Genomic DNA, 27848 nt, shown 5'->3' with positions numbered 1-27848 from the left:
ACAAGCAAATTACAGAAATGCAACAGTTCTACTTTATGGATCAACTGGAGATTATACACAGCTAGGTCTAAGGTATCTGGACACATCACCTCGATGGATTCGAAAACAAACTGTGCAACATGTAGACTTTTAGCTTTAGTTCAAAAGGTTTATCAAAAAACATTACATTAATCATTTAGAAGTTACAGCCCCTCTATTTAATATATGGTCCTTACATTTTCACAGGCTCAAAACAAATTGAACAATTGACTTAAATCAATTTGATTGCCATTTAAGGCCTGGTCCCTCAGAATTCCATGACAATTTAAGCCGATAGAAGAATAGATAGATATTGGGGTTCATTACAAGTAATCTGTTGGAATTCTTAATATGTAAGAGATGTTGGTGTGTAAGATACCATTGTTAGGCTAGAAACAAAACAAACCTTAATTTTGGAGTCCCTAAACCAACTCAAAAAAGAAAGACTGCAAAGGTCTTGAACACAACTAAAGACAAGTTTAGTAGATGATCACAGAATCATTTTTTGTTAAAAACAATGGGAGATGTAGGAGTATCACTCTCTTTCAGAAGATGTGCATGTGACATATGAATGTAAAGACATGTGATGTGCTCAGAAAATAGAATTTCTCTTCTGAAAATAGAAAACTATTTTTTCTTATTTGGCCAAACATGTTAGCTTGCTTAATTATTTTTAAACCTGTGAAAACAGTAAAATAGGCTACTGTCCAAACACCTGTTAAACTGGCTGCGGTAAACTGGCAAATATAAATACCCATCAGAGCATTACCAGAACCTATCAGAGTTTTAACAGAAAATATAACAGCAAAAATGTGTTACCTGTTTCAGACTTTCCATTTGAAAGCAGTAAACATAACATCAATATTAAAGTTAAAAGACACATTTTTGACGCTATGCACAAGCAAAACAAAATGAATAAAATAAGTCTTGTCTGTTACCATGCACTGCTACTTTAAAGTCTCTCTCTTGTTCTCCTGCTTCATTCGAGGCCACACACTGGAAAAGAGCTGTGTCTGAGACCTGAGCACGAGAGATGATGAGACGACGACCGTTCACCACAATCTTCACACCTTCCCCCTGCCTTACTGGTTTTCCATCTTTCAGCCACCTACAGTAAGAAAGAAAAAGAAAATTAGATGTAATGAATGTGAAACATGCCTTTCCTCTGTAAGTCACTATATTTAGTTCAAACAGAAAGAAGTGAATCAAAGTCCTAGCATTGCAGCTGGAGTCTACTGTCACTCATGAGGGCAAAGCCTTTAGCTTTAGCTGTTTTATTAGTTGTTTTCACAACTTAGCTTTAGCTGGTTGACTAATTTACTAACCTATGCTAAACAGTATTCAGCATTCATTTTTTTTGATCAACAGATATGACACTTTTTGTGTTATTCTTCAGTCTGTTACCTCATTTAGCTAATGTGTGCTAAAGTTCAACATGAGCTAATGGTACTTTTTAAGCTCTCAGTCTTCTAGAATTTATATAAAATACCACATTTTAGTGAGTCTAAGGTCTTTATTTGTTTGTGCATGGAGAAGTTTCTTACGTGATGGTGGGTGTTGGTGTTCCTGTGGCATGGCACTCCAGTTCTAAAAGGCTATTGATGGTGACAGTGGCATCTGTGCTTTCGTCTGCACCATCAACAGTGGGTGGCACTGAACACACGCACACACACACACACACACACACACAGACACACAATCCATGTATAGACAAAAAATCAGACAACCACCATAAAAATCCCTAAACATCATACCATAGAAATCTCACAGAATTAACACCACAGCGATCAGTCAACAAAAACTATTTAAACCTAGTGACCATTTAGCAGAAAACTATGTGGTCTTGGCCAGTGTAGAGCAGGGTGAGAAAGAGAGAAACAGATGGACTACAGTCTGTAATTATAGAACTACAATGAGCTTCTATATGATAAAAAAAAATCAATAAATGGTGTAAAAAATAAGGAGGTGGTCATAATGTTATGCTTGATCAGTGTACATCCGCCTACATCAGCAAATTTAGAATAATAGTGTAAAAAAAAAAATTTAGGTCTGGAATATATTTAAACTGAGCAGAATACAGTTGTATGCATTCAGTTATAAACTCACCGTTGCATGCATGTTAGTGAATTGTATATATTTTTGACTCAACAGTTTCCTTAATTTCTTAAATTAAATTGCAAAGAATAAAAGATGCAGATCAGTGCCAAAAGTGCATACAACAGCATGTGGTTGCAACGGTCCCATCAATCTTTCCTCTCTTTTATGTCTTCTTGTCTACATTTTCTTAACTTGTTTTAAATCAGTTCAGTACCTCATTAACCACACTGTGTATTCGATTTCCTGCAATCACATTCCACTTCCACTACACAATCTGCGCTGACGGATGGCCTGAGGCCTGCACAGCAGATGCATTAGGAGTGTGGTGGCGTCCAGATGCTCAGATGATCAATGCACAGGGTGCGGACAAAGTTTTCTCTGGCTCATGCACAAGTGAGAGTGGGACACCAGACTTACGCTCTGATTCGCATGGAAAATGAACATTTCTCAAGCACCTACAGCCAAAGCACTAACGCTAACAGTTCACAGGGAGTTAGTGAAAGGATGAAGAATGCAGGGCTTGTAGAGATCGTCTGGCAGGAGGACTAAAAATGTCAAAGAAATTTGTCAGATGAGGGAGAAGTGGGTTGAATTGGGGACACAAAAATAACATCACTTGTTATAATGACGTTGACTAAGCAGATCCATTAAAAAGGAATATCGTCCAGATATAGAAGTCTAGTTTGACTTTTATTACTGACTAAGCATTGAGTCCTTTCACAGCATAAAAGCATTGAAGGTTTCTTATTAATAATTCATTAATAGCTAATTTCTAAACACTAAAGAAGTGCATAGCTTACTATGCATTTTGCTATTTGAGAATAAAAATATCTCTCACTCAATTAATTTTTTTGGCTTTGACTTAATTTTTATTTTTTGCTAATTATGTTAAATATTTGACAGCACTCCCAACTGACCTGTTAGTTTTTTTGTGTGTATATGTTCTTTTCTTGATACTAATTAAATCTAATTCTATTCTATTCAAGTTAAGTGAAAATACTTTTACCTAAAAATAGTCAAATGTGAACTTTTTACTGTGTGCATACATACCTAAAACGTTCACATCGTATTTGATCTCCATTTCCCCTGCAGAGCTAGTGGCTACACAGACATATCGGCCTGCGTCTGAGGGAACAGCGTTGAGGATCTGGATTTTTCGACCCTGTTCCATAACCTGCAGGTTATTCCCCGCATTCACAGGAGACCCATCCTTTAGCCAGGTAAGGGAGGGAGGAGGATGCCCACCTGCCTCACATTCCAGTGTCAAAGATTTACTGACCACAACCTTTTTCTCCACAGGGCCATCTGAACCTCCTGTGATTGAAGGCGGAACTGAAGACAAAGCAGGAGACAAAACAGTTTTAAACCAGTTTTTAATTGATGTTTTAAATGACATTAAACAAATTAAATGATAGAAAAATACAGCTCTGGAAAAAATAAGAGACCACTTAAAAATGATGGGTTTATTTGATTTTACCAAATTAAAAACCTTTAGAATATAATCAGGAGGAATATGGATGATCACAAGCCATTAAACCAAGCTGAACTGCTTGAATGTTTACACCAGGAGTGGCATAAAGTTATCCAAAATCAGTATGTAAGACTGGTGGAGGAGAACATGCCAACATGCATTAAAATTGTGATTAAAAACCAGGGTTATTCCACAAAATACTGATTTCTAAACTCTTAAAACTTTATGAATATGAAGTTGTTTTCTTTGCATTATTTGAGGTCTGAAAGCTCTGCATCTTTTTTTGTTATTTCAGCTCATTGTCTGCAAATAAATGCTTTAAATAAAAATATTTTTGTTTGGAATTTAGGAGAAATATTGTCCGTAGTTTGTAGAACAAAAAAAAAAAAAACAAAGTTCATTTTACTCAAACATAAACCTATAAAAAGCAAAATCAGAGAAACTGATTCAAAAACAGAAGTGATCTCTTAATTTTTTTCGACAGCTGTAGATAGATAGTGAGATAGATAGATAGACAGACCGACAGAAGTCTCACCATAGACGTCCAGCTCGTAAGCCTTCTCAGCGGTGCCAGCCACACTAGTGACCTTGCAGGTATAGTGTCCAGAATCAGACACCTGGACCCGGGTGATCTTAAGATACTGACCATGCTCCAAGTACTGGGCTTGTCTGCTGGACAGAATAGTCACTCCGTTCTTGTACCAGGTGATGGCGGGGAGGGGCACACCTCGGGCCTCACACTCCAAAGTAACAGAGTTATCCAGAAGAGCTGTCACCTCCGCGGTCACATTCCCTCCCTTTATACTGGGTGGCACTGAGAGCAGGACCAAAGTAAAGAGAGAATAATAGAATTACACTCTAAAAGATATAAAATCATATCAACTTAAAGAATTGAAAAGTAAAATGTGAACTAAACTAAAACTGCATCTAACTTTGACAATATGTGTGCTGAGCCCCACTAGCTTCTATCATTTAAGATTAGGGTGTTTGTGTGAAGAACAGCTATATGACTGTGCACAAATGATTTTTCATATCTACAGACCAATTCGTATTAGGCAAGGAGAAGCATATTAATGGGCTGGTATCTACACCAAAAATGGAAGGAAGGAAGCACTGAATTGCAATGCTATTTAAGGGTCCTGTTGGTGTCCTGCAATAATCCATTTAATGCAGGATACATTTTCCTGTATATTTTGTAGTAGAAGCAGTGTGTTGATAGTAGAGGTGTGCCATATCGTATCGTATGCAATAATATCGTCAACATTTTTGAATATTGTGAATGATGTTTTGCCCTAAACTATTGGTGCCATATTTTTTTTATTCAGTGTTTTGTCCTATAGCCAACAGAATTGTTATTGTGAAAATACTATGGAATATCGTGATATTATTTAAGGGACATATCGCCCTGATGCAGGTTATTAATATGCATATTCCTGCATATTTTGTAGTAGAAGCATAGTGTTGATAGGATGATCAATGCCATGTCACACATTTTCAGTCTGAGCTTTGAATGCACTCAAAATAACTTTCTGAAGAGGGAGCCAGATGTACACCCACCATAAATGCTGAGGTTGAAGTCCCTGGACTGTTTTCCAGCAGAGTTGGACACACTGCACTGGTAGCGGGCCTGGTCTCCCAGACGTGCGCTCTTGATTTTTAACACCTGGCCCTGGTCTGACACTTCGATATTGGGGTCTGCCAAAAACACTGGCCTGTAACACAGCAGTGCATGCAGTTTCAGTTTCAGAATGAAGCTTTTGGTCTGGAGGCAATAAAATAGGGTTTTTCTGGGGGTTTCGTGTGTCGACTCACTTCCTGTCTTTGTACCACTGAATTGTGGGAAAGGGCACACCTTTAACCTTGCACACCAAGCTGATCTCCTGATTGAGAATAGCAGAGAGGTCACGAGACCCGCCGCTTCCAATGATAGTAGGAGGGACTAGCAAAGAGAACAGGTTACAAACACAACATTGGTGGCAAGTGATGTTATTACAGTTTCAACAAACTGATGATCAGGAGTGTTTCTACTGATCTGTTTTATGTATTACACTGTACACACCCTGCTGATGTTGTTCTAACTGCAATATTCCCATTTTAATGTTTTATGATAGTGATACAAAATGATTAAAAAAAAACATTTGTTATTATTAATAAAGTGGTTACACAAGCAAGAGCTTATACTTATAAGTACTCAGTGTGGCTGCAGGATTTATTTCCAGCAATAAACAACAATAGTTGTTGAAAGACTAAAAACTAGTTAAAAGTGAAATAGGTGTGCTGCTGTTCTTTTTTTTTAAGTATAAAACCTGCAGCCACATTGACCCTGGATTGACCCTGGATATATTTATACTTTTATTCGAGAAGAAATATAGATAGAATGTTTTACTTTTATACAGTGTACATAAAATGTAAGCACACGTATTTTAACTTTTACTCAAATTCAGATTCAGACTCATTTGATAATTTGCTAAAGTATTTTATAGACTCACCCAGGACATCCAGATAGAAGTCTTTGTCAGTGTTTCCCGCAATGTTGATGGCCTTGCAGCTGTAGTGGCCTGCATCCACAGTAGCAGCCTTCAGCAATCTCAGCGTTTTCCCTCTTTGTAGGATCTGCACATTACTGCTGGCAACCACCTAGCCAAAGAACAGGACAAACTCACACTCACAGTTTCAGATCATTTGAATTATTTTTGGAATGAATGGAAATACATATGGGAATATATATGCTTAATTGTTCACCATGTTCACATTGTCCTTATTCTTTTAATAATATTTAACACTGCCAGTACTATTCATCTGATCGGATCTATTCATCTGAATAAGAAGTGTCCATGGTTTGCTGCTAATCCGTCATGATTGGAAACTTCCTAGCGGAACTGTTTGACTGTGCACATTTTTCCCTGAGAATGATTCTTATAAAGGACATTTTATGAGGGACATTGGCTTTATGGCCTTTCTCTTAAAGCTCAGACCCTGTCATCAGACTAAACTTGGTCATGATGGGTCTCGCTAGGTATGAGAAGAAAGTCTGTGTTTATTTCTCATTAGCTCTTATTACACTTTATCGCAGCACGTAACTTAATGTTAGGCTCCCGTGACGCATAAAATGGTGGCAAGGTGGTTAAATTTTACAGTGTGCTTTGGAACATGAGGCAACTGCAGTTAAAAGCAGAGCCAAAAAGGTTGCATCACTGATCCTTTTCCATTACTGAATAGGGTTTCAATTCATACGCTGCAAATGGCTGAGTGAGCAAATAAACGGTTACAGTTACAAACCGGCACTCCATCTTTATACCAGGTGATGACTGGTGGAGGTGTGCCAGTAACATCACACAACAAACTTGTGGGCTGATTCATCACCACTGAGACATTGGCTGGCAGGCCTTTATCTCGTACATCAGGGGGCACTGAGGAAAAAGAGGTGGAAGAACATGTATACTATCATACAAAAAATGTGCAATCTGAGATTAATATTGATTAATAATTGTGACAGATGTCTTTATATGACTAAATATTTCTTTAAACTTACCATTGACCTTGAGTTGGTATTTCTTCTCAGTGCTGCCTGCATCATTGACAGCCGTACAGGTATATTCACCATTATCCAGTGGTGACACTGAGGCCAGGATGAGCAGCGTACCATCCTCGAGGATGGACATTCCTGGTTCATTGCCTGTCAGCTCCTGACCATTCCTAAACCACTTTATTACTGGCTGAGGCATTCCTACAGGGAGAAAAAAAAAACAAGATTCATATGTATCATAGATGTTTTCTAGATTTGTAGGCATCTAAATGCAATGCAGGATTCTAGCCTACCTTTGGCAGGGCAGGGGAAGGCAATGCGCTGGTTGGCCACTCTTTCCTGCAGGGGGCTGTTGAAAGGGGGTTCAGATACTTCCACCACAGGGGGAACTAAAGAGTAAGAAGATAAAAGTGTCATTTTTGTTTGTCGTTTTTGTTTCCCTAACTTAAGCATCCAACTCACACGAGCCCAAGCAGCATCCCTCACCTTGCACTATCAGTTGAATGTTGGCCTTGTCTTGTCCTGCAATATTGCTAGCCGTGCAGGTGTACACTCCCTCATTGGTCAGTGTCACCTTTTGAATGGTCAGAGTTCCATCTGGGGAGAACCTGTACCTGGTACCATCTGGCACTATGGTGGTTCCGTCCTTCTGCCAGCTCACAGAGGGTTCGGGAACCCCTTGAGCCACGCAGGGGAGATCTACAGAATGCTCCACTTGAACCTTCATCACACGGGGACCAGCTAAGATACTGGGAGGCACTGTGAAGATGACACAGCAACAGACAACATTTTGAGACTATAAATGTCGGAAAGAATGATTACAATTTAAGGTTTACAGTGAACAGTTTACAGTGAATGTCAGTTGGAATTTTAACAAAGCAGCAACAACGTTGGTTGGTGACTCACCAAGACATAATATTGTAAACATAAATACCCAGCATTAATTCAACACAGACACAATGGCAAATGTCTTCACTGTCCTGGTGTTGAGGCATTACTAGTGATAGGGGGTTTGGTAATTAGGTAATTGGGAGAATATGGGAAAAAAGGTCTGCCATTAAGGGATGGGCACATGCACAGGCCATGTGCTTCAGTGTGCTGTAGCCAATAGGCTTGGGAATCGAGAATCGATTCCTGTTGAGAATCGATTCCGTGTGTTTCGATTCCACGGAATCGTTTGGCACCTTGCTTATTGATTCTCTTATCGATTCCAGACAGCACGATCACGCAAGTTACGCATGTTACGCATGTTAAGCAAGTTACGCATGATTCAGTAAGCACTTTTTGGCGTCCACTAGGTTAGAACGCTCGAAAGTTTGGCTTCATTTCACGCTACACAAGGATGGCAACAGGCGTTTTGCAACCATTGTAAATTTTTGATAACATCGCCGGGAGGGAATACATCAAATATGCACAAACATCTGCGCACACAACATTATTAGAGAGTATTTGCTACATTTCCATATTGCCAGTTGCACATTGTTGTGGACATGTTGACCTTGTTGTTGAGTTTGTAAGGTCGTATGATATTTAAGTAAACAAAGTTGGTGCTTATGAAACTGTTTGCTCTCCTTTTTTCCCCAAATTGGAATCGATAAGAGAATCGATAAGGAATCGAATCGTTTCACAGAATCGATAGAGGAATCGGAATCGGAAAAATCAATTCCCATCCCTAGTAGCCAATCTCTGCTCCTAATCTAAGGCTCATCACAAGAAATAGCTGCAGCTCTCTTAAGAACTTGTCTAAGGGTGTTTTCATTTGAATCCACTCCCACATCAATTCTGCCCTTCTTTGGGGGAGGGGTTCATTACCGCTGGTTTGTTTTCACATACAAAAACTCTATTCGAACTGTCTTAGATAACAAAATTTTACTTTTCATAATGCAGCTTTAGAAATGCTTCAGTTGGTCTTATATAAAGTCTCATATGAAGTTCTCTCCTGGAAGGTAATGTAATGTAATACTTAGTCCACAAAGCTGAGCTTATTATAGAACCCTTACTCCAGTCAAGGACTTCCAATTATGGTGCAGTGCTAATTATGCGTAATCTGGAGCTCGCCGCAAACATTCTGTAAAATTCAACAATAAAAACTCAATTCAACAATGCCTACAGCAAAACCTCTCAGAATGGCACAAAAAACACCAAAAGCTGAAACTAATGCCAAGCAGCAAGCCATGGACGGAGCGGCCTAGGGAGATGCTAGCAACACACAAACCGAATAGCATCTAGCAAGATTCTATAATCCATCCAAACAATGAAGGATGAATTTACACCTAGATTCAGCAAGTTATTTACCGCCATGCAAAGCCTGCAACAGGAGCTGCAAGCCCAAGAAACTCGAATGAACGAGGCTGCTATCCGTGTGAGTCCTAATAGAATAGACAATACAGAATCTCTGTAAAGACAACATGAGAGAATGGAAGCTACCATAAAGGCACCCTCGCTCCAGTCCTATCAAAGTGTGCTTTTATTAGGATATACTGATGGAAAGTTGAATGTCATCATACAAAATAAATCAATTTCACCACTCCATTTGTGTACCCGGGAGCAGCTAGCTTCCACCCATGCAGTGGACTACATCTGACTTTACTTGTAGCTAACCTCTGATTTCAGGATTGGTACTCCTGGGCTCAAAAACAGCTTCCACACTTAACCAAACATACTAAATGCTCCCAGTCTAGAAAAAATGCTAGTGTAAATATCTAACCTAAAGCACCTTTGTGTGTCTTGTTCTTTGTGAAGTCTTCTCTGGTATTGATATATCGTTTTAATTCTCTGTGTTTGACCTGTTGCTTTGTACTTTGACCTGGATTATGGATGGGCCTGTGTTGGAAGACATCCAAATAAGATCACTCTGCACATGCTGGCTGTCTGAGCCCATTCATTCCACTGCATCATTCATTTTCTGCCTGACTTCTAAAGATCCATCTCATCTTCTCAAACACTGTAATCTTCCATTCAGATGTCTACGGCTTAATTGAAGTGAAGATACGCAAAAACTAAAATCTGTTTTTAATCACAAATGTCTCTGAATATGCTTAAGATACCATTATTTCATTTCATGTGGCTCATGGGGGCTGTCAGGCACCCCCTTGAATGCATGTTTTCACACATGCAGAGATAGCGGCTCTGTAGAGTGATCTAAATGTTGAGAAGGTCGTAAGGAATTTATGCTCAGTTCACTCTAAATTCAAATTACTGAAGCTCAAGACAATCTGGCAGGATTGAAGGCCACCGCCTTGTAAAAACAGAACCTTATTCATCTTTTTCTGTCTTCTGTTTTGAATTAAAGAGCATTTACAGCTGCATGAGTCATCAGAACAGGAGCAGTTTGTCCTAGAGCTTTAAAGCCATATAAGCCACTGAAAAAGTGCAAATGACACATTTCTAAGCCAGATCTCTTAGTAGGGGCAGCTGCAGGTCTCTATTTGGAAAGATAGCTGTGTGAGTGTTAAAAACTACAGTATACTTATCCATAATTAGCAAAGCCTGATCCTGACTGGCAGTTTAAGAAGAACCAGCCTGCCAATGCTTATATATTGCAAAATGAAACTAGGTTTTGTGTCTTTAGGAATGACTGGCCTTAGCTCCTGTTGGTCTTTTGATTAGACATTCCAGAGAATTATACTACTAGTGATAGTATGTTTTTAAATAGTAGGTTGTTCTGGGTTTCTCCTGGTGAAAGACTTTAAAATGTGTGTGTAAACAGTGATCAGTTTTGTAGTGTACACACCACATCCACTAAACATTTCTGATTACAGGACAAGTTTTGTAGTGTGAAAAACACAACAACCTGGCCACTCTTAAAGTCATGTAGTGTGAACCTGGCATAAGATAAAAAAAAAGAATAATACTTGTTCGTTTTAAAATAAAATATCTGCCCAAAAAGTGCACACTTAACACTAATATGACAAATCAAATATCAAATGTTTCAAGGGGGGGGTTTGGCAACAATCACAGATATGGACAATCAAAAACAAATCCAGAAACCAAAACTTTCCTCAAAGATTTCAACACCATAAATCACATGTCTAAGCAGGGTTACCTCATCCTTGCGCTCTTACAGACACAGTTTCTCAGACTCAATACTGCAGTGTAATCAGATTTCACAGTGGACTGCATGAGTCTGAGACACAGCTGTCTGCACAGCCTGATCTAAGCACAGCTGCTAAGGGCACGCTGACAGGCAAATGCCTCAGGGGTTAGCGGATTAGCATGTGTAATGACATGGCTGTTTGTACATGCCACTGTTGTTAGCACTTTGTTACTGTGACCTTTAAAGTCCCAGATAGTTTAAATGAACCAGACAGGAGGTATAGTCTAGTATACAAAGACTGAGATATGACTGTGGTATAAGGGTCTGTTTGTCAGTTAGATTATAAGGCTGGCTCTAAAAAAACTGGATTTAGAGTGTCTGGTAAAATTTGATATGTTTTGCTTACAGCATTTAAAAGATAAATCTAACATATTATTTTTTTATTTACCTATTTATTCTTATTTACTTCTTTTCATTTTGTTTTTTTTACTTTTACATTAATCTCTAATAAAATAATTGCATGATTTACACACGAGTGTGATTTAAAGAAAATTGTACACTGCAAACTACTACTGATTTTATTAAAGGGGTTTAACCAAGGCAATCAATATCTACAACACCAATATAGTCTGTTTATTTATAATGGAAATGGAAAACCAGTAAACCTACAGTCAGATTTTTAATATGTAATGCTGATAATGATAAAATATTAGCTAATCAGAAATGTTTTTTGGGAGGACTATTCTGACAGCACACTCAATGCTTTTATTTGGAATTTGGGAGAAATGTTGTCTGTAGTTTATAGAATAAAACAACAATGTTAATTTTACTCAAACATAACTGGTCTCAAAAAACTGCCAATAGAATAGTATTGAAGACTATAATGAGCTAGAGGGGTATAAAGCCTCAAAGCATTGCAACTGGGTGTCTGGAATATAGAAGTTAAAAGCTAAATTTCCAAGCATTTAAAGCATTTAATGTATTTAAATTATTTACAAATTTTGAAGGTTGTATAAGATTTTTTGGATAGCACTACTAGCATATAAAATCTATTGCTTTGGAAGAACCCATTATAATCTAAGGGTGTGTTTTTACTCTTTGGGAATTATTATATATTTAGTCATTTGTGGGGGTACTCAGGGACATTCACAAAATGGCAAATGCCATAAAGTACTTTATTCTAACATGTTTGCTGATGAGACGCAAGATAAGCAATGCTCCTGCAGGTCTTACCGAGGACGCTGAGTCGGACAGACTGGCTGAAGTTGCCGGCGATGTTGGTGGCCACGCACAGATACATGCCGCTCTCTGTCACGCGGACCTCTGTGATCTTCATGGAGCCTGAGGGCAACTGAGTGTGTCTATGAGACAGAGAGAGGAGTCGTAGGATGCTGGTTATTAATACATGGAGTTTGGTGAACGTGTAGCGTGGCAGAACATGTGATTTTAGACACATGCACAAACAGTTAGACACCCTCAGCAAACATCCACTACCCACACAACCACAACACACGCCTGTGGAGAATACTGACAAGCTTACTAAATTACACCCCTGTGCTCCATCACAGAGCTGAAAGTGAGAGAGTTTGATTGCTGTGTAATTTTGATCTGACCAAAATCTCTCTGCCTTAAGGCTGCAATTAAGTCTTAACAACCCAGAGTTAGCCCTCTGTGGGAGCCTGGGCATGAAGAAAGTGATACTCATATCCAGACAACAAGCCAAACTGAACTGCTTTCAAATGGGACCACAATCTGTATGGACTTTATGTAAACCACTATTCATCAAATGTCTCAAAGACAGAAAAAGAGAGGAAGAAATAGAAAATAAAAATGTATGTGTATTCCCTGCAGGCATAGGTTACACAAGAGGTAAACAAACTAAACCTGTGTCCAACACATATAGGGATACTTTTTTCACACAAAACTGTGATAAAGTAATCAATTACATTTTAGATATTTATTTGGTTTGTATGTGATTACTGGTCAAAATAGGTTTAGACTAAATATAAATGAGTTTCTGTACATGAATATGCTAGCTTAACCATGTCTGAAGCACCTTTAAATTATTTTATTTTTAGAAATTCTGACTTCTCTAAAATGTGAAGAATTTGTTTTATGTACAGCAACTAATTTTCACTTAAAAATGTGAAGAAAATGCACCACTTGAATTTTAGGCTAACCTAAAATGTTGAAAATGGCTGACTGTCAGCTTCATACATTATATATATATATTTATATATACACATTCATGCTGAAAAAAGGACAATATATATATATATATATATATATATATATATATATATATATATATATTGAAACATTCTGGTTCTCTAGTTAAGTTTTTTTAAAAAGGTATTTGATTTATTAAAGCTACATCGCTCTTAATTACATACTTGTCCTTGGCATGGAGCATTTTTCTGCTATTTATCTGTCCAATCTAACCTGGTGCAAACCTTACAACAGAATGTGATCACAGTACATATATGCATGTATGTATGTATTTATGTATGTATGTATGTTTGTATGTATATAAGTACAGTTTATATTTATGTGTGTGTGTGTCTGTTTACCTGGGGGAATATGGGGAGATAAGCTGCTTGTCTTTGGCCCAGGTGATGGTGGGAGGTGGGACACTCTGTACTTCACACGGCAGAGTTACATCCTCACCCAGCTTTACAGACATCTCTACCAGCTCTCCTGATCCAGTCTGATCACCGACTCCACCCCCGCCCAGCCTAGGTCTCACTGAACACGTGCAAATACACACACAAACACATATTATCTATAAAGGCTTTTTAAAGGCAATATAAATTAAGCATATGTAAGATGTGGTATTGGAATCTAACCGTAGACCGTGAGTTGGACTTTTCTGGAGCTGTATCCAGCTGGATTGGTGGCTGTGCACACAAACTCTCCAGACTCCTCCCCACTGGGGGAGGCGATGTGCAGACTGCCGTCCTCCTCCAGAGAGAAGAGCCCACCATTCAGATCCAGCATCTCTCCACGCTGCAACAGCACACACACACACAAACACAGTGGACTCCAACAGTATTTGGACAGCAATGCTGCAGCTCAGTACAGCACAACAAAATGCTCCAAATTTGTTTTCCATATTTTTGGAACTTCTTAAGATTTTACAGGATTCACTGGAGTTGACTTGTTCTGACAGAGAAAATAAAATGATGTGCAATCAGCTGCAGGCTAAACATAGCATGATATGTAAAAATAAAAAAATAATAATGATACGTCCTTCTGCTGAATGCATTCAGCTACTTTAACCCTTTCAGACCTGAATTTTATTACAGTGATGGAAAAATTTAAGAATTCTGTTTACTGTCTGTAATGCACACAAAATAAAACACTATTTTCATAATATAAAATACAAAAATAGAGTGTTAAAATAAATCCAATTAACTCATTTTTTTTATTTCTAAACAGTTTGTCCTGTAGTGCTGACCTGCCCTGATGTCTGAGTTGCTGTCCAGTGCAGTGGGCGGGGCTAAGCTACTGTTTCATTGGCGGACTTTTGATCTTTTCTGATGGACAACAGATCTCAATTAGTGTTCTGTTCACTACATGATGTCCATTATAAATGACACAGGGTCTGAAAAGGTTAGGTTGTACCCATTGCCGACACAAATGAGCAAATGCACTCATACTGCTTGTCTAGTGCTTGTAGCGAAGAACTGTCAATAGAACAGGACTTTTTGAAGCAGATAACATAAACCTATTGGCACTATTCCCTATGCCAGGCATGGTCCAGTAGAGTATAAAATAGTGGAACTGTGGATCTCTAGAATGAAGCTGAAATGAGGAAGAGTTAGGGAGTTGAGGGGGATGAGGTGGGGTGGTGATCATCCAACATCCTGTGTCATTAACATTTTAATCACTGAATGCAACCAAATCCTCACAGTAATGTTCTAACATTTGGTAGAAAGACATTAGAAACAGTTACACCAACAACAAAGAACAATGAATGCGTCCCAAATATTTTATCCATATAGTGATTTATATTATTTAGCAAGAACAACAAAAAAATCTGATCTATGATCAGTTACTTTTTCTAATTTACAGTCCAACATTACTGTGATCACTATTCACACAGAGGAACCTGAGCCTAGATCCTAGCACTACTGCTGCAGGCCTCTTTATGCAGTCCACAGCAAGCAACCATCATGTATTTGATACATTATGGAGGGTAAAGTTGCAGTTTCTCAGGTTTTCCAGGGCAAAAAGGTGGAACTCAATCAAAACTTGAGTTCTACAGAGTCTGAATTCATACCTCAATTGCCCTGTCCCCTTAATTCCACCAACTTTATGAGTCCAAAAGCCAGACTAGACGTTTAAAAGAGTTTTGGAGAAGCCAGAAACGAGTGCACATCCAAACACACACACACACACACACACTTCTGCGTACCCTTTGCAGACCTGGATTCACCCCAGTTGTTCTTGAAAGACCATTGAGATATAAATACTTTATGAGGCAGATGTGGCTTTAACAGACCTCTCCAGCACTGCTCTCTGGGTCCAACCAAAACCAAAAGTGCCAAACCACAGACACACATCTGACTGTATGAACTGGAAGACCATTGCACCACTCTAACATTCAAAAAATATGTGGGAGAAATAAAAGTACACTGCAAATTAAACAACACTGATTGAACCCCTAACCAAATAAGCACAATGCCCTTAAAGGCACACTAAGCAATAACTATAGGAGGGCAGTGTGTGTACTGTGCCTGTACAGTTATTTTTTTTTTTTTTAACCAGTGGTGAACGGAAACTATTGTCACAAACCAAGGAAATGTTAGCCCAGCTAATGCCGTGTTACATTTTAATCCAAATATCAGAATTTCCGAGTTCCAAGTGGAGGACATTTTAACAGGAACAAGAGGGATTTCCTACTCTGAAAGTTGAGAGAATCTAAGATGACAGCCCTGCACAAATTAACACTAGTAGACAGTAGTGCTTTGCCATATGTACCTAGATGCTACAAGAAAATATGCCAACAAAAATTTGAATGCACAAGTTCCTGTTTGGAAAATTAAAAATTAAAGAAGTCTCAATCATGAAATAACTCCAGTACCATTACACTTTAAAGTTTTATTTGCTAGTATTTCTCATGCCCTTGGACTGGAATGAAAAAAAGGATTTGGGCAGGAGTTCAGGGCAGCTTTGCTCGCTAAAGCTAAAGCCCCCCGCAAAAAGAGATATGGGAAGAAAAAAAGATAGAAGAAAAGAAGGAGGTAGATTGGGAGGAGGTGGGTGTGAAGTTGTTCAACACGCAGATAGACAGGAAGTGAGGGTTTATATAGGGTAAATAGTGGGAGGAGTAAGGGTGTGGATCAATCTATCAAAATTAAGTTATATTTATAACTCCACATACAAAGATATAAACTAAAATCAAAGATATATTTTCTTTATTTCCTATAAATTACGGAAGGCCTTAAATGTTTTGTTCTCTACAATTAACACAAATAGGATCCTGAACCTCTGTTTGGGTGCAGCTGTGTGATGTAAATAATAAGGAGTTAAAAGCAAGTAGTCATTTTATGTGAATGATGTACATATAGTACTACAGTAATCTGTTCATCTAAACTTCTTATAAAAGTGTGTACATGCATGGATGTGTAAGTATGTAAACTGGTATACCTTAGCCCATGTGATGTCTGGTTTGGGCACTCCACGAGCATGACACGGCAGAGAAATGGGCGTTCCCTCAATTGTACTGAACACTTGTGGACCATGTTGAATAGTGGGCATAACTGGAATATGGAAAAACACAAATACACACATCATGTGCATTAATGTGACATATTAACAAGATTTGACTTGATTTAATATGTCAAAGGGCGTGCCCAGCATAAACATATATTCCTGGATATTTTAGACTTCTATTCACTTTTTACATAAAAACGCTGCTTTAAACAGTGTGGTGACAAAGTCTCTTGTTACATGATCCAATCATGCCAAATTTATTTGATATTCTCTTTTGAAGTTCTTACAGAGCATCATTTTTGGTGAAAAGGAATCCAGGTACACACTACCACCACCAAGCTTTATAGTTGGTATGAAGTTCTAAATTTGAAAAGCAGTATTTCTTTTTTTATTTTATTTCTATTTGTATCCCTATTTTCTTCCCAATTTGCACAGCCAATTACCCAACCCACTCATTAAGACTCCCCCCATCACTAGTGATGCCCCAACACCAGGAGGGTGAAGACTAACACATGCTTCCTCCGATTCATGTTAAGTCAGACTCCGCCTCTTTTTAAACTGCTGCTGATGCAGCATTGCCGAGTAGCATCACAGCGCACTCGGAGGAAAGTGCAGCGGCTCGTTTCTGATGCATTAGCTCACAGACGCCCTGTGCTGCGGACATGCAGACCCTTTGGGGTGCGGAGAGAGTGCCATCTACCCACCCAATTGTGGTCTCTCCGGCAGCTGATGGCAAGCTACATGAACAGACCGGCATACTCCTGATTATAGTGGCAGCGCTTTCTCTGCTCCATTTGGAGCCCGAAAAGCAGTATTTCTTCTTTAAAAGAACGATTTTACCAGCAGTCATGGGACACGTCATCCAAAAATTTCATTTAAGATATTTTTTGTGGAAAACATTCAGAATACCTTGTACCTGGACTCTATGTGAACCTGAGATTGGTTATACTTTTTTCTGCAATACTATACTGCCATGGATCCCATTTGTGTCTAGGGTTTTAAGATGGCTGATTAGTGACAACTGACCTCAGAAGCAAGAGAGTTTTGGATTTCTTTGGATGTTGTTTTTGGGTTCTTTATCGCTTCCTGAGTGATTTTATACCTTGCATTTTGAGAGATTCTGGGAGGGTTCACATTCTTGGGAAGGTTGACTCTTGCTCCTATTTTTTTCCATTTGGACAGTATTGCTTTTACTGTAGTTAAATAAACCCCTTGAGCTTTAAAAATGACTTTGTCACCTCGCCAGTTTTGCCAATTAGAAACTAACAGGCGTCTATGATGGTCTATGTGTCTAACTGGACAACTTGTGTGCTGCCAAGTTTACTTTGATTTAAACTGAACAGGGCTGGTCCCGTTTAAGGTTGGCTGAACACTGAATCGCTCATGTTACTGATCTTTGACATTTAATAAAGTTATGTTTATTAGGGCAGTGGACCTTTTAACAACTAAATACTGCATAACGGATGCCTTGCACATAGGAAATACATATTTACCATAACATCTGAATAAACAAAAATGTAAAAAAACTGACTGGACAAACAATATTTCATTGAAATACATGCACAAGAGAACACACCCATATCCCTTTTGCTATCTTTCTTCACGGCTGGCTTTCTCTTTTCTCTTGCGTACAACATGGAAATCCTTTCTGAAGCATATTATACTGCCTGTAAGCAGCAGTAAATGTCAGCACTGGTCTTTTCATATACCTCTTAAAAGTGAGACATGGTACTGGAACTACCTCATTGCAGGCTCTTAAAACCCACTTTTCACATGCCATGGTCAATTCCTGTCGGTAAGGGTGGGCCGGTACATGGATCTGAAAAACACGCTCCAATAACAGAACTGGGAGCCCATTTTCTTCCCCTCGTATTCCTGTGTTGGACCAGCCTGCACTACACAGCTGCTTCTGTTTTCACTGCGCTCTGTCTCAAATCAAATATGCATTAATGACTGGGGATACTCTCCAGGAGTGTGTGTGTGTGTGAGACAGTGAGGGAGAAATAAAGCCCTATTGTGTATGGCACATGCAGAGGAACCAGAGGGTTGTCTGACGAATAATGTCAGGCATTTTTTCCCTCACTCTCAGAAACTTTAACTTTCGTATATTTTGATGGTCTTCTTCTCCAGTTGTTACAATCTTGTTTTTTTAATCACTAAAGTGAAACTTTGAGGTGGTAGTGATAAGAAACAGGGGATATAAAATACAATATATTCAGCACAAATATAGCCACTTTATTTAATGACCATAACTTTGATAGCCTTACACACCTTACAAGTGCTTATATTCAATGCTGATAAAAGAAACATAGTGCCAAATATTAAAAAAATATATATTTCTTTTGGTGCTAGTTTGCCCAAGAACAACATACAGCTCTAAAAAAATAAGACCATTAAAAAATGATGAGTTTCTTAGATTTTACCAAATTGAAAATCTCTGGAATACAATCAAGAGGAAAATGGATGATCACAAGCCATCAAACCAAACTGAACTGCTTGAATTTTTGCACCAGGAGTAAAGGCATAAAGTTATCCAAAAGCAGTGTGCAGGACTGGTGGAGGAGAATTGTGATAAATAATGTTTTATAAAAAAACAGGTTTATTACAGCAAATATTGATTCCTGAACTCCCAAAACTTGAAAGCTCTGCGTCTTTTTTGTTATTTCAGCCATTTCTCATTTTCTGCAAATAAATGCCCTAAATGACAATATTTTTATTTGGAATTTGGGAGAAATGTTGTTTGTAGTTTATAGAATAAAACAACAATGTTCATTTTACTCAAACATAAACCTATAAATAGCAAAATCAGAGAAACCGATTAAGAAACTGAAGTGCTCTCAGATTTTTTTCAGAGCTGTATATATTAATGTCTGCCATTTATTTAAAAAGGCATAAAACATCATACTATCACAGAATAACTTTCATTGATGCAGCTTTTAGAGGCATTAAACTCTCCAGACATCTGCTTCCCATCAGCCCTCTGTGAACAATTCTGACTATTTAGGTTTCTCAAGAACAGGTGTATTCACACCAACACCCTGTGAACGAATTTTTTGACATCTGTTTCATTACGCAGACATTTTTAAAACATCTGTGGGATTCCGCATTAGAGTAAGAGTGGTTTCCTGCACAGTATTTTGCATTAATCCCTGGGTAAATAGACAGGCAGTGTCTTTTGAATTGTCCGGTTTACACAACACCCTGTCACTTGTGCACACCATGTGTTGTCTATTTTATACAAACAGCAAATGATTTGGCATTTTTCTGAAAATGATTCTGTACACCAGACTGCTTCTACAAAGTGCTAATGGCATTAAGCTAAGGTCAGGCGATGGCAAAAAGTATAATCTTACCATATATGTGAACAGTTGTGGTACGGTTGCTGGATCCAGCCACGTTTTCAGCCACACAAGTGTACTCTCCACCATCCTGCACACTGACTCGCTCTATATGCAGACTGCCATCTCGCCGGATACTCACATACGGGCCTGAAGTTATCTGACACACACACACACACACAGGTATTGAGACACATCTAAATGTTAAAGTATGAAAAGATGCCACCTAATATGAGCAAAAATTAAACAGCAAAGTATACGAGCCCCCTGCTGTTTATTTTTTCAATTAGTCGTTTAGTCGTGAATAAATTATTAGTCGTCATTTGTCATGCCCTCCATTTGTTTCCAATGCATGTTAAACTGCACCTTGACAAACTCTCGGCCACATATATATATATATATATATATATATATATATATATATATATATATATATATATATATATTAAAATGTAAATTTTAACGTAATTTATATATTCCTTTATACTTCTATATTAATTTGACCATGTTTTAATCATTCTCATTGCAAAGCTTTTAAAATTAAAATTTATTGTGTTGCAAACGTATGTAGAAAACTTAGATATTGGTCTAGTTTAAGTGTCTGAAAGGCAGAGTTGGGGCTAGATATTTTACTGGACTTGGCAACCCTGCTCTCAAGGAATGTCTCTTAAGGTAAAGGTAAATGCACTTTCTGGTATCTTTATCACTCCATAGACAGACACACTGGGGTGTAGTGCACTCCATCACACATTAACAATGTTTTCACAATGAAATTCTATGTCAACAAATTTTTATAGTCAACATCAATTGTTGCAGCACAAGCCCATATGTGTGTGCGTGTGCTAGGGCTGCAACTAATGATTATTTTGGTAGTTGACTATTATACCAATGATTTCTCCGATTAGTCAACAATTATTTCTGCCATGCCCTCCATCTCTGCTTGCTGTGGGTACAGCTTCTGTTACTAACTTTTTCTATTGGTTCAAAATTAAAGAAACAGTTTTAAATGCTCATTGCCGATTATATAGACTAATTGTTGCAGCCCTAGTGTGTGTGTGTGTGTGTGTGTGTGTGTGTGTGTGTGTGTATTTAAATGTGAGTGAGTGTTTGCATGTGTTTAAACTCACCAGAGTGTTCTCATGGATCCAGTGTCTCTGAGGAAGTGGGTTTCCAGCTAGCAGCACACAGGGAAGAGTGACCTGCTGCTCCTCGATCACACTGACCTCTGCAGGACTTAAGGCTATCACAGGAGAGACTACGCACACACACACACACACACACACACACAAAAATTTGTGATCACATGCAAGAGTGCATGATGGTTTTCTAAACTAAAAAATATTCTTATTTATATGATAAAAAAACATTTAGAATGGATATATACAAAGTAAAATGTATAATTTTGGTTTAAATTATTATTTTTTTAATTATAACAAACAAATGAAAAACTGTAAACTTTTGTATATTTTGTAAACTACAGAAACTTGTGGGAAACAAGACAAGATTTTGTAAAATAAATTATGCAATTAATGAATAATGTAAAATGAAACAAAAAAATCTATCAAAAGCCTAAAGTACAGAATATTTAGTGCATGCCTATAGATTGTAAACAAACAATTATAGATATTTATATACATTAAGTACAGAGAGACACAGATACAAGTACATGGACACACACAAATACATCCATTATTGTGCATGACAGCTCTGTTAAATCTGTCATGTTATCCCCCCACTTCAAGTCAAACAAATCACTTGGCACTTCAGCAGTGTACTGTCAGATGATGTGAGACGCTGTAGAATAGAGAGCTTCAATATGGTGTCCAGACACAAGCCCACTCTTCACACATACCACACTGACAGTACACTCCATTCTCAACAACACACTTTTTCACATCTCACTTCTTCTTTTAGGCTTTTTATGTGTTTCCAACAAAGAGTGGAGAGTGTGTCCATGCGCAAACACCCACAAGGACTGTTTAATCCCTGTAGAAAAATGTTGCCAATAGATTAGGACACTCTGGAGCAGAAACATATCTAACCATTGTCACCATTAACTAATGCCACATGTGACTTAGAGGAGGATAACGCACCCAGCTGTGGAACAGTGGAAGTGTGTTCTCTGGAATCTTGGGGCTCAATTGTTAAACATCCACTCATCTATTCATCCATCCACCAATTCACCCATCTATCACCAGTTCTTATTTGTATGGATACCCAAGCATATAATTGCATGTATCAATCCATTCAATAATCCATCTTTCCATCCAATAACACATCCATCTAAAGCCCTATCTGGATAGGATTAGTTTTTCAGGTAATTTTCTCTTTTATGGGGGGTCCTCTGTAAAAAAACATGTACGTGTTTTTCTCAGACATCCTCTGAGAAAGTTACAGACTGAATTATCTACAGTTTTTTGCTGAACTCTGTGGTCCTTCTGTAATTTTAGACCCGTCCGGACTAAAATCTTTGAGTTTCGTCACCTCGCATTTAATAAAATAGCTATTTGTCCACTGCCTCACACTGTAATTACATTTTGGACGCGTTTCTATGGAGATCCACGTAAACACAACAGCAAGTGGAAATGGAGGAGCTACTGAACATGATGTCACGTGACTGAGAAAGTCTAAAAACGTTCTAGTCCTCCTGTTTTTTTTCAATTGCAGTCCAGATGCAAGAGTTTTATCACTGAGTAGATGCGTCAAATATTTTTTAATCCATTCACATCCATACATACATTTTTTGGCTATAACTCATTTTGCTGGGCACCTAAGCAGCCTTGGTGCTGCTAATGGTGCTGACACAAGAGCTACTGTGAACATGAAGATATCAGAAGAGCAACCCCCAGTCTTCATCTGTTATTTATGCATTATTAAACCAAATAAATACAAAATTAGGACTGAAAATAGCTGTCAAGCTAATATAGGGAATCCTTACTAAAATCATCAGATTCATTCACTTTGAACAGCGACTGCACAACAATGTCTGTTTTAAAAGTACTATTTAGCATGCTCTGTGTAATTACAATTTTTTTAAAACTTACAGACTCTAATTTTAAATAGACTTTTAACTAGACTATATTTAAAGATATATTAAATTATTTAACAATATTTCATCCAGTACTGGAATGTGATAAATATCTAATGGAACAGCTCATCAACTCTGCAGCAATGTGTTGCAATTGGAATATAAATTGGCAATCTGAAAATAACAGCCTAAACACTGACGCAGAACACTGAGCCGACTGACCACACTTCTGCTGTTTTGCCTGTAAAGTTTCCATGACTGCACTTCAGGACATATAAAACATGTCAGTGAGCCAGCGGGACAGAGCAAAGAATTATGGGACAACTGAGACTCGTGGGAGCGCAGTATTTCATGACCTTTAGCCTACATATGGCAATATTGTTGCTTTTAAAAGACCACACATAGACATGCAAACACACAAACACATTTGTATTCAGCTGCCCTGACACATGCACAGACACACACCCACAAATGTACTCTAAAAAAATTACTTAGTTGCGAAGAAAATGCACTTTCGAATTTTCATGTTAAAATCCTCATAAAGCACAAGGAGCAATTCCCTGTGTGAGTCAGGGCATCTGATTAATATCTGCTTTGAAGTGCGAAGTCCAGCAGGCCTGTAGGGCCGAGTTCCTCCAGCAGAGCTCCAAAAGATTCCTAAAGGCTCGACTAGGAGCCCTGGCTGTGTCTCCAGCTCTTTGATCGCACATAGAAACACTAGATTGCCTGCGTTCCAATCATAATTTAAGCATACAGCTGAAGTTCACAGGTTCACAGGTAGTCTGTTTGTATGCAACTTCTACAAGTGACATATATTATTTGCACATATACTTAAAAGAACCATTTCTGATTCCAGAAAGAACCATTGTTGTAAAAAAAAAAAAAGATTTGTAAAATGAGTGTAAAGATCCTTTTAAATAGTGAAAAACCTTTACACTTACATCTTTGAACATTTAATAAGTTCTTTACACACATTTATTTTACAAAAATGCTTCTTGACAGAACAAAACCGTGTTATTCCATGGCATAAGAACCTTTTGTAGCAGTTCAGTTTTCAGGTTTAATAGCATAGTTATGCATCTTACAGTGGCTTGCGAAAGTATTCATACTTGAAACTTTTCCATATTTTGTCACACTACAATCACAAACATGGAATGGTTTAAAACAAAACATATTTATGTGTTAAAACGGCCCAGTCAAAGTCCAGACCTAAACCTAATCAAGAACTTGTGGCAAGATCTGTAAACTGCTGTTTACAGACGCTCTCCATCTAATCTGACTGAGCTTGAGCTGTTTTTCAAAGAAGAATGGGCATGAACCTCACCTTGAAAGACTTGCAGCAAAAGTTAATTCTACAAAGTATTGATTGAATACTTTTGCACACCTCCCTTTGCATTTTTTTATTTGTAAAAATTTTTTTGAAATATGCATAATTTTCTTTCCGTGTCACAATTGTATATCACTTTGTTTTGGCCTTTTTTTACATTCAATTCCAATTAAATATATATTATGTTTGTGGTTGTAATGTGACAAAATATGGAAAAGTTTAAGGGGTATGAATACTTTTGCAAGCTAGTGTATGCATTACAGCACTAAAATATCTGTACATAATTAAATTTAACTTAAAATACACTACACAACTGCTATGTTATTGCTTCTGTAATGCAAAGAAATAACAGAAGCTCTACTGTGTTATGATGAAACAATTAAACTATCCAAAACCACTGACAAGTTTTTATATCACTGATTAATGAAAGGAGACTGATTTACAATTTGAGCTTAGTTTGTCACATTGATCTGTCTAAATAGTCTAAGTAGTTTAAATTTCCAACAGGAGTCACTATCACTTCTCCTCTGCACTGTGTGAAACCTTTATTGTGGTGCCATGACAGTATATGGGAGCATAGTTTGGAATGTCATAAATATTCCAGCTTTAAGTGTATTTTCTTTTCTGAAGATGGATTAAAGTTATTCTAGGCAAAGATGACTGTAATTCATTCTTAATGGTATTTTTGTGTGGAAATATTTTTAGCAATTAGTAACAGAGATAATCTAAAACAGCTTACCCAGCCCTGTGATTGTGACTCTGGCCTTGGTCTGGATTTTACCAAACTGGTTTTGTGCCTCACATAAATAGGTGGTACCATCTTCTACCCAGAGGTCTGAGGGACAAAAGACATCATAAGGATTAGTTTATTCTGCAAACTGCAGCACATAACCAAGCCTCAATGATAAAGGATTGGAAAATAGCAGCTTTTAAGGAAGTAGGAATGTAAGAAAAACATATTCACTGGTGATCTGCAAGTCTCCATTCCTCTTCTGAGTGACAGTGCTGTGGCCATGGCGACGGGAGGAGAAGGCAGTGTTATCCTCTCGTCTCCAGGTGATGCGTGGCTCAGGGTGGCCCTGTGCATGGCAAGTTAGGGTGACGTTCGAGCCAATGTCTGCAGCCACATCAGATGGCTGCCTTGTGAACTTAGGGGCAGCTAGAATGAGAAGTATGATTTTCAGAAGAATAAAAACAGTCAGATAACAGAAAAAATACCAACAATGAATTAGTGAGTTAGAATGAGCTAGAGAGTGCTAAGTTTTTTCCAGGTTTCTCTATAATACACCATTTGACATCACACAACTTTGAATGCTTTTGTTTACATATGATCAAATAATATAATGGTAACCACTAGATTTTTGTGAGTGTGACAAAATAGGAATAATAGGAATTATATAGTTTATAGGAATAGATGCTTACAGCCAACGTCCAGTGTGATCTTCCCCTGTGCCGTGCCGGCCAAATTCACTGCCACACAGATATAGTCTCCAGAATCTGCATCCTCGGTCTGCCGAATGCTCAACGTACCCCGCTGTGGATCCATACTCACAAACATTGATGCCTTCACCTGCTGATCACCTACAAATTAAATGTGGGATAGGATTCAAGAAATAAACAAGGTGACTAAACTAAATAAAATAAAAATCATTCATATGTTTATATAATCCCATTATGCCCAGTTAATGCTTCCGCCCACTTTGCTTTGCCACTTACTGGCTGTAGCACGTCTGTCATGTATAATAAATCAAAAACAAATCCATCCCATTCAAAACTGGTCAGTTTCTGAACACAGTAACAATATCAGATTATTTTAATTGGCAGCGAGCCATTTTAATACAGCATTGATGTAAGAGTGGCACATTAATGGGTGTGAGGCTGGTACATGTGTAACAGACATTATTGTTTTACTGAGGCTTTTACACACAAGGCCATTCAAAGAATGCTCTCCCTACAGCATAAAGGTGTTACTATACACCTTAAAGTTGTAGCTAATTCTACACCAGGATGGTGTAACTAAACACCATAAAGGTGTAACTCTAAAGCCTAAAGTTGTAAATATACAGAATAAAGGTATAACTCTACTGAACAATAAAGGTAAATAAAGGTGTAACTTTACAGAATAAAGTTGTAACTGCATACTAGAAATGTGTTACTATACAGAATAAATATGTAACTTTACACTACAAAGCTAAAACCATACAATAGAGAGTTGTAAATGTACTACACGGTAAAATAAACACTATAGCTAACATGAACAGTGACTTGCTGGCAACAATTAGCTGGCTTGTAAGTTGCTTTAGTAGCTAAATTATTTTTTTTATCTTTCAGCATGCAAAGAAACGCTAAATAAACGCTGGCAAATGAAAAACAAGTAAAATGGAGTTAACCAGAGACTGTAAAAAAAGATGGACGCCGTGTCGCCGTTCCCATTCATTCAATGAAAATGAAGCCAAAATCTTCCGGCATATTGGCGATCCTGACACCTGATTCTGCGCAGTAGAGACCAGAGGAGGGAGAAAGACTGTGGATAGCAGCCTACTCATTTAAATAACCCCGCCCCTGAGGGCTGCCTCGCCGTCACAGACTGCAGAGCGGGGCGGAGCGGAGCTGACGGTCTGTTATTGGTCCCGCCCATAAGCAGCCTTTTTACCATAACCACACCTTTTTTTAATAGAGCTGAATAACGTTTTACAAACCGAATTCTGTGGGGATATAAAAAAATTGACAATATAAGCAGAGGTTACACTAGCTGCTGCATTTAAATAATGGAGGTAGAATTACAGTATATTGGAAAAAAACGTGATTGAAAGTTGTCTGTTTTGCCATTGAAACCTATGGGGATGGGTGGGGTTACACAGCTTTCTGCAACCTAACAGCAGGGGGCGCCCGACCTGTGGTGGCTTCACTTTTGAGAGATGATGCTCTGTCCAGCTGTACACAGTCTATGGAGTTAACCATTAGGTTAGCTAACCTAGGGTTTGCTTGGTTGGCTAGTTTGACAACACACGTAACCTAGCATTAGTTAGCTTAGCTACCTAACTACCTATATACTCCATCATACACACAAAGATTAAACTGATGATAGTATCAATTGTCGTTTTTTAACAAAATCTATTAGCTAAATATAAATGTAAAAATGGTTTATTTTAGCAATGATGCTCTTACTAGCTAAAGAAGAAACTCCTCTTCACGGCTACCTTCTCTCAGTGCAGTGGAGCTAGTGTTAGCTAACCAGCCTATGTAAGCTAGCTAACCTAGGTTAGCTAACTATCAGAGCAGTCCCATA

The 27848-nt window shown here is 38.1% G+C and overlaps 1 protein-coding gene across 2 annotated transcripts in view; it reads right to left on the bottom strand.

Moving 5' to 3' along the window:
• The window catches only part of hmcn1 (hemicentin 1), a 160692-nt gene that overhangs the window by 70880 nt on the left and 61964 nt on the right, over nucleotides 1-27848 (bottom strand). For both annotated transcript variants that reach the window (XM_049479752.1, XM_049479753.1), the window contains exons 15-34: nucleotides 25982-26140; nucleotides 25524-25718; nucleotides 25299-25394; nucleotides 21332-21459; nucleotides 20220-20364; nucleotides 16801-16913; nucleotides 13995-14154; nucleotides 13719-13893; nucleotides 12382-12509; nucleotides 7599-7871; nucleotides 7406-7501; nucleotides 7119-7313; nucleotides 6866-6996; nucleotides 6076-6223; nucleotides 5399-5525; nucleotides 5144-5298; nucleotides 4122-4400; nucleotides 3166-3447; nucleotides 1563-1671; nucleotides 957-1126 (exon numbers count right to left, since the gene is read on the bottom strand). In XM_049479752.1, the coding sequence (XP_049335709.1) occupies nucleotides 957-1126; nucleotides 1563-1671; nucleotides 3166-3447; nucleotides 4122-4400; nucleotides 5144-5298; nucleotides 5399-5525; nucleotides 6076-6223; nucleotides 6866-6996; nucleotides 7119-7313; nucleotides 7406-7501; nucleotides 7599-7871; nucleotides 12382-12509; nucleotides 13719-13893; nucleotides 13995-14154; nucleotides 16801-16913; nucleotides 20220-20364; nucleotides 21332-21459; nucleotides 25299-25394; nucleotides 25524-25718; nucleotides 25982-26140 (3264 nt within the window). The remainder of the gene's footprint in view (nucleotides 1-956; nucleotides 1127-1562; nucleotides 1672-3165; nucleotides 3448-4121; nucleotides 4401-5143; nucleotides 5299-5398; nucleotides 5526-6075; nucleotides 6224-6865; nucleotides 6997-7118; nucleotides 7314-7405; nucleotides 7502-7598; nucleotides 7872-12381; nucleotides 12510-13718; nucleotides 13894-13994; nucleotides 14155-16800; nucleotides 16914-20219; nucleotides 20365-21331; nucleotides 21460-25298; nucleotides 25395-25523; nucleotides 25719-25981; nucleotides 26141-27848) is intronic.

This window comes from Astyanax mexicanus, chromosome 1, assembly GCF_023375975.1.
Source record: "Astyanax mexicanus isolate ESR-SI-001 chromosome 1, AstMex3_surface, whole genome shotgun sequence".
Classification (NCBI taxonomy): Eukaryota; Metazoa; Chordata; class Actinopteri; order Characiformes; family Acestrorhamphidae; genus Astyanax; species Astyanax mexicanus.
This window is presented reverse-complemented; position numbering and strand designations above follow the sequence as displayed.